The following is a 15,668-nucleotide window of genomic DNA, read 5'->3' on the forward strand; positions in this document are numbered from 1 at the left end:
TTTCATCTTTATATGTGGTGATGTTTTGCAAGAGAATGTTGTGTACAGTTTCATGGACATGGCCAATTTGAATCATTATCTTGGTTAGTTCATCACAGCAACAGTTATGCAGTTAGTAATATTTGACCAAACTTTTAAAAATACAAATCAAAGTACTACATACTTACTGTGACAATCTTAATTTAACATCTGATACAGAGTACTGTCCCTGGAATGGGTGGCTAGAAGAGGAGGAAAAACCCGAGAAAACATTCAATATTTATTTTTTTCATGATGAATCTGTATCACAGTTATAAGCTGTCCCCCTCTCTGTGCCTTACCAAAAAAAAAAGTTTAAAAAATATTTTACAGATTTTCTACTCTATTACTTCACAGAAGGCTGGGTTCCAGTGACTACTCAAACATAGATTTCTTATGAGCTACCTATAAGGTGCCTTCTATTTACAGACCAGATATTAACAATCTTTTCAACACTAAGTCAAAAGCATCTCCTTTCAGCAACATAGAGCAAATAAGAAGCATCCCTTAAGCAGATCAAAAGAGCTTTGTAGCTCTAAAGAAAAACCTTTTTCAGACTACAGCAGCTGAGAAACTAAAAGCAAACAAAATTCCCTGCAGTACAGTAGTAACCCACACTAAACAAAACACATGCCCAGCCAACAGTGCTACCAAGCCTGGCACGGTCCAGTCCTTCAGTGAAAATACACATAAACCAATCTAAAGTATTGAGGATGGAACAGAAAACAGCCAGCTCCCCTCCATACCCATCAGAGACAACCCTGGACACAGCTACTCCCTGTACAACTGGAAGCAATTAATAAAAAGGAGAACCATCTGAGGACAATTCCTGAGGAATGACAAACTTTCTATAGCTGGGGACAGCCAACAATCAACTTGAACTCAGGTTTTACTTCTCCTGACTCTGGATATATTTTTCTTCATAAAAAGAATTAGTGTAAATGCTAAAAAGTTCCCTTACCTGGAATTTACCTCTGCAAGAGCCGGATGCTTGTTGCTATTCCATACTCTGTAGTTGTGGGTATTTTTCCAGGCTGCTACAAATGTTGTTCCGAAGTCTGACAAAGTCTTTTCATTATCTGATAAATTAAAATAAAGATGAAAATTTGCAGAAACTCATTATAAATGTCAACACAAGACAAATTATTTTCCTGTAAAGAAAAATTTTATTTTTTCCAGGCTCTTATCAAGTCAAAGACAATTAGAACTCCAGTTCTAAGAAACAGGCACTTCAAAAATGTTTTATTTTTATTTTTAAGTATCCAAAAATACCATTTGCACTGGTCTTGGTCAGATACACTGGGCTTTGCTGTACTGTGTTATTACTCATTCAAATTTAGTAACCCCCAACTCCACTCCAAAACTGCAGTAGGAACTACTGTGGAATGAACTTATCATAACAATGACCCTTTTAAAACCCTGAAGAGTATAGGAAATAATTTAGGAGCCAGACAGTGAAATAGTATGAGCTTCCCAGAAAACCCTGATATTTCATATCAACCAGGTAATCACCTTAAAGTACTGATGTTCTCAGACCAACAACTTGGCATCTTCCAGATTTTAAAATCAAGTTCTCAATCCCGAGTTTTCTCAAAAATACCACAGAACAAAAATCTGAATTTGTTAATTGGTGAGAACAGAGAAAAATCTGATAAGAATGAAGTTAAAGGAGTGAGTGTAGGGCAAACTAAATATTTTCCTCAAATAAAACACTGATTCTTTTATTTATATTTGCACAAAAGGCAGGAACATACAGAATTGTCTCTGAGCTAAAGCAACAAATGTTGAGGCTCCAGTAAACACAAGCTTATAAAGTCTGTAGATAAATCTTTTCACCTATGTGAATCTCTACTTAGGACCATGGCAAGATGGGAAAAAAAGCTGGAACAGTCTAACAAAAAAAAGTCTAACAAAACTTCCTGAAGACAGCCACTTAACTTCATGTCTCCTTGAATCCAATTAGTTTCCCAAAATTAACTTCAGGCTGCAATACAGTCAACAAGACACTCAGGTTCCTAACAGTCTCATCATATACGGGGTTTCAGGTACTTCTGCTTTTGAGGAAAACTTAATTAAATCAAGGAGAAAGTCTAAGAAGAAAGTGTCTGTAGGGCTGTGAAGTAAGAATTAGCAATAGGCTTGTCAAGGAATAACAAGGATAGCCAAGGACAGCTGAAAAAGCAGCCTAAAATGAAACTTAAGGCAGAGGGAGACCCAGTGACAGGCCACACACTTACAGCAACAGAGCAAACACCTATTACATCCACCCCAAACAAGGTATCTGTTCTACCTGGTTGCAGCACAGCAGCAAGCAGTGCGTGAAGATAAGCACTGAACTGAGCCCTGATCCACTCATCTCCTCCTTCCCATCCAGTGCCATCAAGGAAAACATCATCTCTGTTCTCAGTTACGTGCTTCACCAAGTAATCTGAAAATCTCAGGTCAGCAGTTGTTGGGTTCAGGATCTTACGGAGTTCTGGATCATGGATTTGTACGTGAGCATCTTCTATCTGTTTGGAACAATTCCAAGGGTAAACATTTATCTAAACAGAACTGCTCACACATACTTATAAGACTACATATTGCTACCTAAATCTAAACCCCCATTCCCCCAAGACATCAAGAAGAAACAAATGCCAAAGAAACAACGAATTTACTGTTCTCAGAAAGTCAGATGCTGCTCTGATATATCCAGAATCTGATCATTTCCTTGGCACAGAGTAAAAGCTGCTATTTGACAGGATTTGGCAGGGCATGTTTGGTGCTCACATGTATTTCCCTAGAGGCCCTTTGATTATCACTTCAATTTATTAATTACCTTAGGTTACTAAATGCTGAGTAAAAAGTTGTGTCTCTTTGCTAGAAGTGACACATATACTGTTTTTTTTTTTTTAATTTTTTTAGTTGTTATTTTTATTTTTACTATTTTATTTAGATACTTTTTTTTACCCTCTTGATTAAATCAGAAAGAATACCAGTATCAATATCTGCATCTGCTGCAAGCACTTATTTTTGAAGATTTTATTACAAAGCCATGAAAAAAACCCATGGCACGAAAAATAAAACTACAGCAGCAACAAAAGAAAATTTAACAAGTGCCCTGCAAATTCAAATTTTGGAATATATCTAAAAACACGTATATTAGTTTTGCACAGCCCATCCCTTCAAATCATAGACATTTAATAACCTTCCGAATTTGAGAATTTATTTCACATGGAAGAAATTAAAAATCTGGGCAGGAAGCTTTAAATGCTGTGTTTAAAATGCAACCCCTGCCTCCACCCCTGCCCCTCAGGTTCAAGAAGTTCGAATGCCAGGATCCATACTTCCACAATTGCATCACTCAGGTGTTTCTGCTGGCGGAACAGGATATTGGTCGCTCCCGCAACAAAGCCGCGGACCGTGACATCCGACAGGAGATGATGCTGCTGCAGCGCCATGTACGGCAAGCAGAGGTACCCCTAGGGTGACACACGTATTTAGAGAGTTAACACTGAAAAATTAACAGGTTATATTCCGAGTTTTTCCTAATTAAGAGCCAGCACGTTTCACCCAGAACGAACCTTAGTTATTATGGTTTCAGCCACAATTATCTATTGTTTCGCTACACTGTATTTACAGAGCAAAGCCACCAGATAACACATGAATTAGATTTCTCAAGCGACTGTGTTGCCTCTCAGGACCGAAACCGAAATACAGTGCAAAGGACAGGAATTAAATGTGTTTATAAGGCAACAGAATAAGCAGCATAAGAACAGTCATAAGCAACAAGAGTAAGGTCTCAGGTCAGTTCAGAGACACAAAGTCAATGGAGATAAAGATTCATCTCTCCAGTTCTGGTGGTTGTGAGGAACATAATGCAGGAAAGCTACAGACTGCTATCCACATTTTGTGGGTGGAGATTTCCAGACACCAGAGACAGCAATCAAGATTTGATAAGCATATGCATGCCTGCTTAAAAGGAGGAGCAGGACAGAAAGCAATACACTTTTTAGTTTTTTAGCCACTTCATGGTTGAAAGTTAATCTACTATCCTACATGCCAATTAAAAACAAAAACCCAAACGTTTTGAGAAAAGTCTCTGAATGAGTCATTAAGAGATCAGTCATCATCAAGAAGCAGATGCAGGTAATTTTCTTTTTAAATATCAGATGAACATACCCCTGAAGTCTAACTCCAGCTGTTCAACTCCATAAAGCACAAAGCAACTTATTCACTAGGGATAATGGCACACTGGACAGAAACAAAGAGCACACACACTTTATCACACAGTACGTGGTGATTGGAAACACATGGAAGAAAGTAGCGAAACTGTTCCCTTTTATTATATTAGGCACAGGGATGGCCTTCCAAATGACAAGCACTTATCAGCTGAAAACAAACAGCCTGTGTCAAAGGAACAACAGTTCTTTGAGAGGAATCACCAACCTAAAATGGAAAATTTACAAAAAATGTATCTTAAAAAGCTGGCAAAAGAAGGTTTAATTACTCTACATTCAAGGAGCAATGTCTGGGAAATCTTTCCCTATTTAAAGTACCACGTCAGATTCCAAATGCACATTTGGAATGTACAACAACAACTTTTATTTCTGTGAACATGTTCCATTCTTTTTTAAAAAAGAGTGCAAATGAAATGACTATTAAATCTTACAGAACTGGTACTGAAGAAACAAGCATCACAAGCTATTTTTCCTCATGCTCAGGTGTACTTGGATAATGTTTTATACCACCTGGCAAAATCTCCTCCCATTCAAATTTGTCAGATTTATTAGTCTTTCTATGGCATGGCATAAAACAACCCTGAGATCAGAGCTCTGAAAGAGATGTGAATTTCCAGTAAGTGGTTCAAACTGTAATTTTGAATCAGATTTTTCTGCTAACTCAGACATGTAAAGCCTTTTCTGCTTTAATTACATTGGATGAACTCAAGTGAATAGTGCCTTTGTGATATGAAAGGTAAACATGTAGAAACTGCCAGCTTCCTTAAAATTATTCTCCATTTTATGAACTTAGTAGCAAACAGAAGTTTGCACTTGTAGGCTCCTTTATCAATTATTTTATTCTTGCTTTCCATCTAGCATTTTCAGTAGAACTAGACTAAACACAATGTACAGGCTATTGTTCTCATTAGAGAGAACATAAGGACAAACACCAGACTGCAGATCTTTGTTGAAGCAGCATTTCTAATGGTGGCATGATGCAATACAGGGAAATGACATTTGAGCTGCTCGCTTGGGCCCACACAACGCACCATTTCCAAAAAAAGGTATTGTGAGAAGCTCAAACACAATCATCAAATACAAAGTTCTGCAAGGAAATGCAAACTGACCCCTCCAAAGGAAGAAAAACCGCTTTGAACCACACCAGCTTGAGGAAATAAATCTGAATCTTCTATCTTCTACTTTGGGCAAACGTTCACGACATTAAAAACAAAACAACAAAAACTATTATATCACTTCTTTTACTGACAAAACTAGCTTCAAAAGGGATGCATTCTCCCTGGTTTTTATGGGAAATCAGCCCTAGTAACCAGCCCTACTGCTTGTTATCTGAATACCTGGAGTCCAGTTAGACATCAGTGCAAGCTTAAAATTCAGCAGCTCAGCACCATGCACAGAGAAAAAGACCCAGACAAACAGGGTTGTCATGTACAGAAGGGAAGGGTGCAATTTTTTTTCTTTTTGCATTTATATACAACTTTTGTGCATTTATACACACAAATGCATTCAAAAAAATATATATGTAGATATAAATTAAAAGAGGAAAACACAGGCTTAGGTGTAATCAAAGATAAAACTTTCAGAGTCTTAGTTTAGATTAAGGTATCCAAACGCTTCTCAAGTACTCTGGTCTTGCCCCATACAGGTCAGATCAACAATTCTTCAGTATAAAAGAAAGCAGTAGTTACTGATACACACAATTCATTAACCACAGTGGGGCTGCAGGTCACCACTGCTCAGAATTGCAAGAGTACTTAAGTATACACATGAAAGAAAAGCGGAATGTGCATGTGCGCAAACCCTCCCGGACACGCACTCCTGCTCTTCCACCTGCCTAGTTACGCAGTCACTTGCCAGACACTGTAATCACACGTTTTGTAGCACCCTACTGTCCACCTGCAGTTCAGTAACCAACACTATTACCCACTTCTGAAAAACAGATGTCTCTGTGAGTTACCAGGTACCACAAGGAACGTACTTACCTTCGTAAAAATAGCCAGTGGCATCCCGTACTGGTCCTCTTCCAGCCCAGATATCAGTCCCTGAACAAGCACCGTGTGTCCTGTGTTTGCCTGGGGCTGCACAGTGATGGGAAGGCCTTCTGAGCTCACGCCTTTGCTCAGAAGATTTTTGGCCTGTTCCGATGGTGGATTTTCACGTTCGCCTTCTTTCAAACCGGACTCCTCCAAAATGCTGGGATCTAAGGTCTCCCAGTCGCTTTCAGAGGATGCTGGAGAAGCGTAGGGAGGAACTTTCAAGCGCTGCACAGTACCATTGGAGGACTGAGCTCCATTGCAAGTCTTCTCTGACTGGGAGAAAGGCACATTTGCTTTTTGACCTTCCACTGAATTGTTTCCTGTCATCTGCCTGCCTCCCTTTCCCATTCCCAAGTTTGTATCTGAAGTATCAGCAGCAGACACGGAAACACAGTCATCCAACCGTGGTGTACTTTCCTGCAAGCCAGCATCCTCTGATATGCTCTTTCTTGGTCTATAATGTGAACAGTCACTAAGACCATGTTCAATCATACCTGGAAAGTGACAGCATACATGAGTATCAGTTACTTTTGTGGGGGAAAAAAAGAAAGAAAAAGAACGAAGTGTTCTTGTGTACACAGTGGAAATTAATGTATTTTAAAAACACTACTTTGGGGAGGGAGGGTGCGTTAAAAAAAACAAACCCCAAACCCTACACTTTCTCTCCTAAAGAATCTGCCCCCACATTTTGCTTTGAGAAGACTGGCTGGAAGCAAAGAATTAGCAGAGTTAGGTGTACTGTTTGTTTGTTTTTTTAAGAGTGCATGTAGAGGGAAGAGAGAAGTTTACATTCCTGTTTTTTAAGGAACTTGAGGAGTGTGTGACTTATTCAGGGTCCCATCTATGTCACAGCCAATACTGAAAATCCAGTGGTTTCAACTAAGCTCAAGGAATAACCCACAAAGTGCGAGTAGTGAGCATTAGGTACGTATCTAGTACATGGACATGCATACAAGTCACCCATTTTTCAGGTAACATATCAATCTGACTTTATTATCACATAAGCTGATTTCTAAATGACACCACAGCCAGTCTCAGTTATCACCAGAGAGCACAAAAAAAGAAGTCCATGCTTCTCTTCTTACCAGGAAATAGTGACAGGACAGTCATCAGAGCTCCCACCAACCTATTTACAGGGGAAATATAAAACAGCACCTGGTGGCAGAAGGGAGGGGAATGGGAGGAAGAGAGAATGCAAGAGAGGAAAGGGGAATTAGGGAGGAGAGGAGGAGAAAAACAAAATTACTATGCATGACAAAGATAGAACACATGCAAACTATTCAAGGCACTGCTTTTTATGTTGTATTAGAAAGCCTGCTTACTAACAAAACCTCTTAAATAGTTCAAAGTAAATATTTAAATAGGTCTATAGTATACTTAAATTCTATAATATTTGTAATATATGTCATATATATATAGACACACACGCGTAATATATTTGAGAGGGACACAGATTTTTCTGTCAGTTTTTAAGATTTCTTTTTCCAAATTGATCCAGTTACTGAATGACTGACATAAAAAAGTTGCTCTTGGCACACCACATAAATTCTTGCTCATTTGTAGTACATTAAAATGTCTGTTATAAATCAAAGAGGCTAAATATTCTCCATTCCAGAAACTCTGGCAAAAACCTATGCAAAACCCTCTCATCTGAGAAGTTATACTAAGGATATGTAGATAAATGAAAACAGGATAAATGCTGCATGCATTAATTACATGTATATTCCTATGTAACAAAAGAGTATTTTTTTGGAAACAGAAGACATGACTGATATTAACTTTGGTAAAGCACCTAAGGCATAACATGGGAAAACAGAATCTCCTTATTTAAATCAGAGAGACTGGGATTAGTAAATTAGTTAGGAATTTAAAAGAGCCTGTCAAAGGCTAGCAATGAAAGAAGAAAGAGAAGCCAGACTGCGTATTACTACTGAAATTCCTCCAAAATAGGCCTTCAGGGGGAAAGAAGCAGGAAAAAACCAAACCAAAACAAAAATCACAAAACAACCCAAACCCCAAAATTCCCCACAAAAGTCAACTTGCTTAACAATGCCATTTTTACATCCTCAATCAGCACAATACCATTTAAAAAAAACCATACATGAGCATTACGAGGAATCAAGAACGCAAAGGAATACATAATGATCTAACTTGACGACTTTGCAGTCCAGTTTAATAGGTATACGATGAAATTAAAAGTGCTTGTGAACTGCGACTTAATAAGAGACTTCTGCTGTAAGCTAGGAATACACTTTAGAAGAGATGGGACAGCACTCTCAGGCACATGGTGTGACTCCTGAGGATGGTCCTGTGCAGGGTCAGGAGTTGGACTCGATGATCCTTGTGGGTCCCTTCCAACTCAGCATATTCTGTGATTCCGTGAACAATAACTCATGTTCCACTAGTGTTTGCCAGTCTATAAGCTACTCAACTGATGGAACCAAGAGAAAGACTTACATAGTCCTAACACAGGCCAAATGATGTTTAATGTACCTCAGCTAGAAACAGACTTTGTACATTATATTACGCATATTAAAAAGAAAAACTGTTCGAGACAGGTGAGTTCAAATTGCAACAACCACCGAAAAAGCACGGTGAGAAGAACAAGCAGCTCATCTGTGGAAAGAGTTTTGGCTGACTCCAATGGGAATAAAGAAGTCTAACTTCTTTTAAGATGCTGCTTTATATGTACATATGAAAAATGCATGATATAATAGCAATGAACTACAACAGAAACCCTGTGATACTCCCACAGGTTTAGGTTCTCAGACACCATGCATTCCTAGCCACGCTTACTTTTAAGCCTATGGAAATAATTAATCCTATAAAGAAATACCTTGTTTCCAGGAGATCTATTCCAGTCTAGGTTTTTGTTTGGGTATACTGCTTACTTAAGACAAATACTTTTCCATATTTGTTCCATCATGTCTCTCTGACATCTTTCTGTCTGTAAGGGTGCACACTTCCTTACCCCTCCTAACCCCACTATACGGCCCACAGCATTTACATCAGCAAATTGGGTGGTCCTGGCAGCAGAAAGCCAGATGATCACCATCTGGAAGTAGTCTTCCAGCCTAATAACAGCTGAGAGGTGAAAAAAAAAATTCTTTTAGCCCGTAGAAAAACATCAACCAAATTGCTACAGATTAAAGGAAATTGGTCTGTGCCATTTTTCAGCTCAAGGAAAATTGGCATTACTAACGACTTCTTGCATATTATATTTAAGGTCTTTGAACATACAGATTCCCACAGTTATTCTGGAACCTTAACATCTGCCAGAAAACAGGCAGTGCCAGAGAAGCAAAACTTTCTTTTGAAACTGCAAGTGGTGTCTTCCTGTTGGAGCTTAGGGAAAAAACAGAAACAAAGCAACCTGCAGGTTTGTTCCGTAAGCTTTCAAAACAATTTCATAAGTTCGAGTAATATGAACATGCTTGGGAAACCCTCCCCCTCCTCTTTTCCTGTGCATTTGTGTCTTGTGGTTGGAGCAGTTTCAGAAAAGCGCTGTAGCCCAGTGAAGTGTATGTCCAAATGCTGAACTGACCTGGTGAAATGCCAGCGTAAGATTTTTAAATAGATCAATAGGGATACTTCATAAAATCTTACCTGAAAAATATTGTTTCCACTTACAGTTTATTACAAAAAATAAAACACTGCAGACTCTCAGAGTGTGTTAAGTTATTTTTGGGAAAAAGTTTGCATGTTGAGTCTTGGTTACATACATTTCTACAGGTGTACTCCTACTATGCCATAGTTATACTTTCCTAAGGATACCTTTTGCGTAGCCTTTAATATAGTCATCTTCAGCATATGGCTCTTGAATGCAGAAACTGCATTTATTCTCATTAATAAATACCTAGAACTGTCAAAGTATATCTAACTTACAGAATTAAGTGGCAAGTGCAAAACCTTCAGTGAAGTTGGTACTTATATTTTAAAATATAATAGCATATTTGCTGCCTCACAAAAGATACCTAGGCCTAGGATATAGGCTTAAAACCCCCCACAACTGTTCTGATATCTTATAGATTAAATTCTACTGGCTTTCCAGTTGCAGCTAACAGGAAATTCTACGTTCCTTCCCAGCACTCTGAAGTAGCTGGGATTTAACACAGCAAGTTCACTGAAGAAAAAGTCACATAGGGGAAACTGAAAAAAAGCTTTAAACAAAATTTTTAAACCAAAACAAAACAAAATCCCTACATAAATGTGTATTTGGCAGCTGATACAAAGTAATTTCACTCAAAGTTCTTATTCTAGGCTATTAGTATGTACACAGAAGAAAACAAATGTTTCTATTTCACGTTTTGCTTATTACACTTAGATCACTAAGATAGTATTGCTTCTGAAGCAATAAGATAGCCCAAGGCAAACACTGGGCCTAGAATTCAGCAGTTTTTTCCAATTTATAATCAGAGTTCAGCCTGACCTGACAGATAGGGCTCTTTACATTGCCTCCAGCAGGTGTCCAAGCAATTCAGGTCTGAAGGACACTTTTAGCACTGGTTTCATTTGGCATGTCTATTTAAATCCTGAACCAGAAGTTCTACTAACTGAATGCCTGTAAAGCTGCATGTGCCCCTTCAGGTACCCACAGTATGTTAAGTGTCTCTGCTCACACTTCATCACATTTTACTTAGTCTGGCTGGGACAGCTATTAACAAGGTAGAGTGTGGACAGCACAGAAGTTAAAGCAAATAAGTAATACTAGTTAAAGCAAATAAGAAGTTACAAAAGTAACTTCTGTCAGCACACAGAAGTTACTTTCAGCCTAATAACCCAGTTTATGTATTGATGCAAAGTTGTTGATATTACCTTCAGATACTTCAATTGTATATGTGAAAAAAAAATAACTATTGCATTTGTATTTCAGTTACCTGCCTCAGCCTACAAAACATTACCTTTTTCTCTAGAAGAATCAGTTTAAAAAGGATCAAGACCTGAAAAGTACACAGAAAGAAAAAACATGGTGAGTGAACCAGTGCCATTTATCAAAACTACTGTGCAAGCATAATCTCTTATTCAAGGTTTCGTGGTAATCACTGCATAACTGTCAAGTGATCAGACATCTGACCAGTGAAAACAAGTGCTCCAGTACCCTTTCTCCACCTGAGCACACAATTAAAAATAGCATGAGATGCACAATAAAAGAGCCCTCCACAAACAAGAACTGTGTGATTTGAATCATACATAGCTTATCAGAAAGAACATGTTGTGCAATTCCAGAATTTTAAAAAACAGTAAACTGCATAAACATAAAAGAGTTCCTCCACAGAAATACTGTAAAGAATCCAGCAAAATACCAAGAATAGCATTCACCTCACCTAATTTTAGATATCTACAGATGTGGTGTCTAGATTAGAAGTGGCCATGCGGACTCTGTACACTCAAGTTAAAACACAGATGCTTCTGGAGCATGACTGGCAGACAAGGTAAACAAAAGTGAGTTCTACCCCAAAAATCTACTGAGCAAGTGCAAGTACACCATGAAATCCAGGTTCTCAAATTTGTTTCCTTGATCCATCTCAGTTAACAAAAGATTCTAAATGCTTTATGTACCTTAGCTATAGGATACAGAATGAATTTCAGTAGTCAACAGGAAAAAGGAGTGCAAGTCCCCTCAGATTCTATGATGGCAGAAGCTACAAAAATTACAAGATATGGGGAAAAACGCTCCAGCTTGTGTCTGCATGGACTTTAGCAATATTCTTCATCAAACGAGAAACAGAAACAAGACCACAAATAAGATACCACTTGCACTTTGCGACAGGACTAGAAAATATCACACAAACCTAGAAATCTCCAGGAATCCCTCAGACTGACAAAACTCAGTCTGGAACTTAGTTTCACTGAAGTAATGCAGGTGGAAGGTGAAGGAAAATCAGGAGGCTGTAACCAGAAGTACTTAGGAAACAGTCTTCTTACTCCTACCCCAGGTATGTCCAGACATACTTATTTTTCCTTCCCTCACAAAGCATTTTACTCACAAAAATAGATGTCATCCTTTATGTATCTAGCAGACAATGCCTACCTTGTGTCTAAAGTGGAGAACAAGATCCCGAGGAGACAGACCTGAGATACCAAAAAGAGCGCAATTATTACAATTTGAAAGCAAACAGAGACACTAACTTAACTTCTTGTCACCATTTTTCAGCAGGAGGGAGACACCCATTATGGCTTCTGTGTGAACCTGGTTATTCCAATAGCAGAACTCATACAAAATTCTTTCTTTTGAGCAGGAGCAAGAGTTAAATTGATGATGGAGAAGGTAATAATGTGAATAGTCATGCTCTGAGATAACTCCTGTTGGCTGTCACACAGCAGTAGGGAAACACTGAAGTAAATACTACACTGAGCATTCATAAAAAACAGGGAGGAGTCAGAATTGGGTGTTAGATATCCCAAATAACAGACAGAAGAAAGCTTGAGCACCCTACACCATCAAACAATTTAACCTAAAAATTAAGAAGGTGCTGTTTCCCAAAAGCAGACAAGAAGTTACTAGCCAGACTATTAGGTCAAGAAGTAATGTGGCTTTCAACATACAACTACCTCCTATTATGAAAGCAACACTATGTTTTACATTTATTTAAATCCATTAATAAAGAAATGCAGGCACACAGACCTCCAGTGCTTAATCTGTTAATACACATAAACAAATTAGCTCAGGAAAGGCATGTGTTGTTTAGAGTAACATTGTCTCTGCTGCTTGTACAAAACAAGTCACTCACCAAGATAAACTTGTGACCCTTCTAGCAAAGTACTGCCCAAGGAACTATTCATGTGATCATAAAGTTCCTGTAAAAGTTACAACAAAGGAAAAAAAAACACAGAAGCTGTTAGTGGCACATGGTCGCACAAAATCCACAATAAATAAAATTTACTTCTTCAAGGATTTCAGTGGCTTATTCCAGCAAGAAAGTAAAATTTTACTAATGGAGTCAATGGACATACAGGCTGACAATCATGCTTGTTCTTGCATTTCAGAACTAATCAGAAAGTTGATGCTCTGTCAGATTAGGGTAGTACATTTAGTTCATGTTAAGGCATTACAAAAGCTGAAAAACTGAATGACAAAAGCAAAAGGAGTATTTGATCACTAATTAAAAACACTGAGGTTTTTAGCCATACACTGAAAGCTTTGTTCTGTGTGGCCATTACTGCAAAGTTACCTTTAGAATTGAAATTTTTGAGAAGTCTTTCTCTTCAAAATACGCATGTGTAATGAGCTGCAGCTTTGCCTGAAGTAATCCATACAAAGGCTTGGAAGAAAAACAAACACAAAAGCAAGTGAATAAAACTATTTAGTCATTCATTTTGAATTTTAATCTTCTCCCATGCTTGCCTTGCAATACTGACACATTATTACACGGAGTTCATGGATGAGCAGTCCTCAGTGACTAACTCTCCGCATCTTTATCCTGCGCTCATTTTAAATGATAGTAATTCCACATTCCTTCCATTTGCATGTACCATACTATCACTGAACATCTTTCTGACAAAGTACTTTCCTGCTTTAACACTGCTCATACAGCTCCAGTAATAGTTCTTTCTTCAGCTTTAAGCACAAAAAGCATTTCTGTTCCCTGCCTGGTGACCACCAGCTTTTGCAGAATAGGTAGAAATAAAAGATGTCTCCTCAAAACAAGAGCACACTGTATGTGTGACTATCTTAAAACCTCCTTCACAGTTGTCAACAGCCACTCCCTCCAGTTATTAGGCTAGATGATCTTTGAGGTCCCTTCCAACCCTAGCCACTCTGTGATCATACTGGCCAAACCCCTCAGTCCTACCCCATGACAGCAGCACTTAAAAAGAATCAATAGATATCCTTGTCGCTGACAACAGGTAGACACTTCTCCAATTACTCTTACCACAAGAAATGATTCAAGGCAGCTCACTCGAATGCCACAGCCTTTTGATTCAATTGTACTTCAGTATTTTGTTACCCTCCACAATGACTAAGGGATATTTGGGGCCATTTGTTCCAAATAAGAATATGGAAGAACAGTAATTGTTAATGTTACCTGAAAAGTGTTGCAGGAGTTAAACAAACATTCTTACCAGCTGACTGAGGACACAGACACTTTTCTGTACTGTTTCTCGAGTGATGTCTGCTTGCCGTACTTTTAACGCCTAAGAAATAGAAGTATAACGGTATTTTTGCCAACACTTTATATCAAAAAGAATGCTTTCACAAGCCTAGTTGTCACACACTACCCCCCTATTTAAACAAAATCCTAAAACTGGCTGCCTTTAATGGTGTGCTATACAAACCGTGAAATGTTTTGCTCTTACTTTTTAGAAGTACACCCTTACTTTTCAGAAGGGATAGGCTGGGAAGGAGGGGCACAGGAGTTGTCTCCTATGTTAAGGAACGGATAGATTGTGAAGTGCTGCTTAGGAGAAACAGCCACGAACAAGTTGAGAGCTTGTGGGTAAAAATCAAGGACAAGACCAACAAGGGACACATCCCCATTCTGTGACAATTCTCTGATTCTACCGAGTAAAAAAGGATCCAAAGGCAGCTGTGATAACAGGCAAAGGACTGTTGAAAAGACACTAGCATGAGAAAAAGGCAACAGCCTGGAAAAAGCAGTGGCATTTTAACTCAGGATAATGTAACAGGAGAGATGTCACAACACATCATTTGCTCTTCTCTAACATTATCTCTTAAAATGGACCAGACTGTCTTTCTTCCAGTCTTTGCCTGGAAATATTTTGCTTCATGCTCAGGGATTTTCTTTGAACAACCCACAAAAGGAGGTATCATCCACAGAATCAGCTACATTCTCAGGCAGATCAAACAGCCCCAGCACTTCACAGCAAACATGGAAATGGTGGGGCCAGAAATAGACAAATGATTCACTTAACTGTACAAAACAGAAAAGGTGTGGACTGTGGCCCACACATCAAAAACGACAGACGGAAAGAGTGCTAGAGCTACCATATGAAACACACTGCTTTTTATTCTACTTGTGCCAAAGAGTTCATCTTAAACGTCTATTTATCTTCCTAACTGGTTATTAAACAGCATAAAGTGGAATCAAGAGCACAACAAAGCCAAGTTATTCCACAGTTAAATAAAGCAAGACTCTAAATCACAGAATACAACAGACTGGCTGCAAAGATAACCAGTGAACAAAAACCAATGTGGATTTAGTTCAAAAGAAACAGAACTAAAAACTGCAGGTGTAAAATGTCTCCTAAAATGTAAGTAGGAACTTGAAATATAAGGTATGATTAACACAAAAGCAGAGTATATAAAGGAGTCTTATTCAGAACATGTACATTAAAACTCAAACCTACATGCCATCCCAGATTCTTGGCATTTCACTGGAGAACAAAGTAATTTTAAAAGAAATTTATAATAACTTCTCAATTCTAAGTGCAC

At 38.3% G+C, this 15,668-nt stretch overlaps 1 protein-coding gene across 1 annotated transcript in view; it reads right to left on the bottom strand.

Annotated features, from left to right (window-relative positions):
• Positions 1 to 15,668, bottom strand: part of AVL9 (AVL9 cell migration associated) — a 42,342-nt gene that overhangs the window by 7,475 nt on the left and 19,199 nt on the right. Inside the window, exons 4-14 of the mRNA XM_027892289.1 lie at positions 14,339 to 14,410; positions 13,447 to 13,536; positions 13,006 to 13,072; positions 12,306 to 12,346; positions 11,176 to 11,214; positions 7,360 to 7,429; positions 6,221 to 6,768; positions 3,345 to 3,479; positions 2,309 to 2,528; positions 980 to 1,097; positions 168 to 221 (exon numbers count right to left, since the gene is read on the bottom strand). Coding sequence (XP_027748090.1) covers positions 168 to 221; positions 980 to 1,097; positions 2,309 to 2,528; positions 3,345 to 3,479; positions 6,221 to 6,768; positions 7,360 to 7,429; positions 11,176 to 11,214; positions 12,306 to 12,346; positions 13,006 to 13,072; positions 13,447 to 13,536; positions 14,339 to 14,410 — 1,454 coding nt within the window. The remainder of the gene's footprint in view (positions 1 to 167; positions 222 to 979; positions 1,098 to 2,308; positions 2,529 to 3,344; positions 3,480 to 6,220; positions 6,769 to 7,359; positions 7,430 to 11,175; positions 11,215 to 12,305; positions 12,347 to 13,005; positions 13,073 to 13,446; positions 13,537 to 14,338; positions 14,411 to 15,668) is intronic.

The sequence above is a fragment of the Empidonax traillii genome, unplaced genomic scaffold (genome assembly GCF_003031625.1).
Source record: "Empidonax traillii isolate 1590-97213 ecotype Southwest subspecies unplaced genomic scaffold, ASM303162v1 scaffold14:size4059594, whole genome shotgun sequence".
Lineage (NCBI taxonomy): Eukaryota > Metazoa > Chordata > Aves > Passeriformes > Tyrannidae > Empidonax > Empidonax traillii.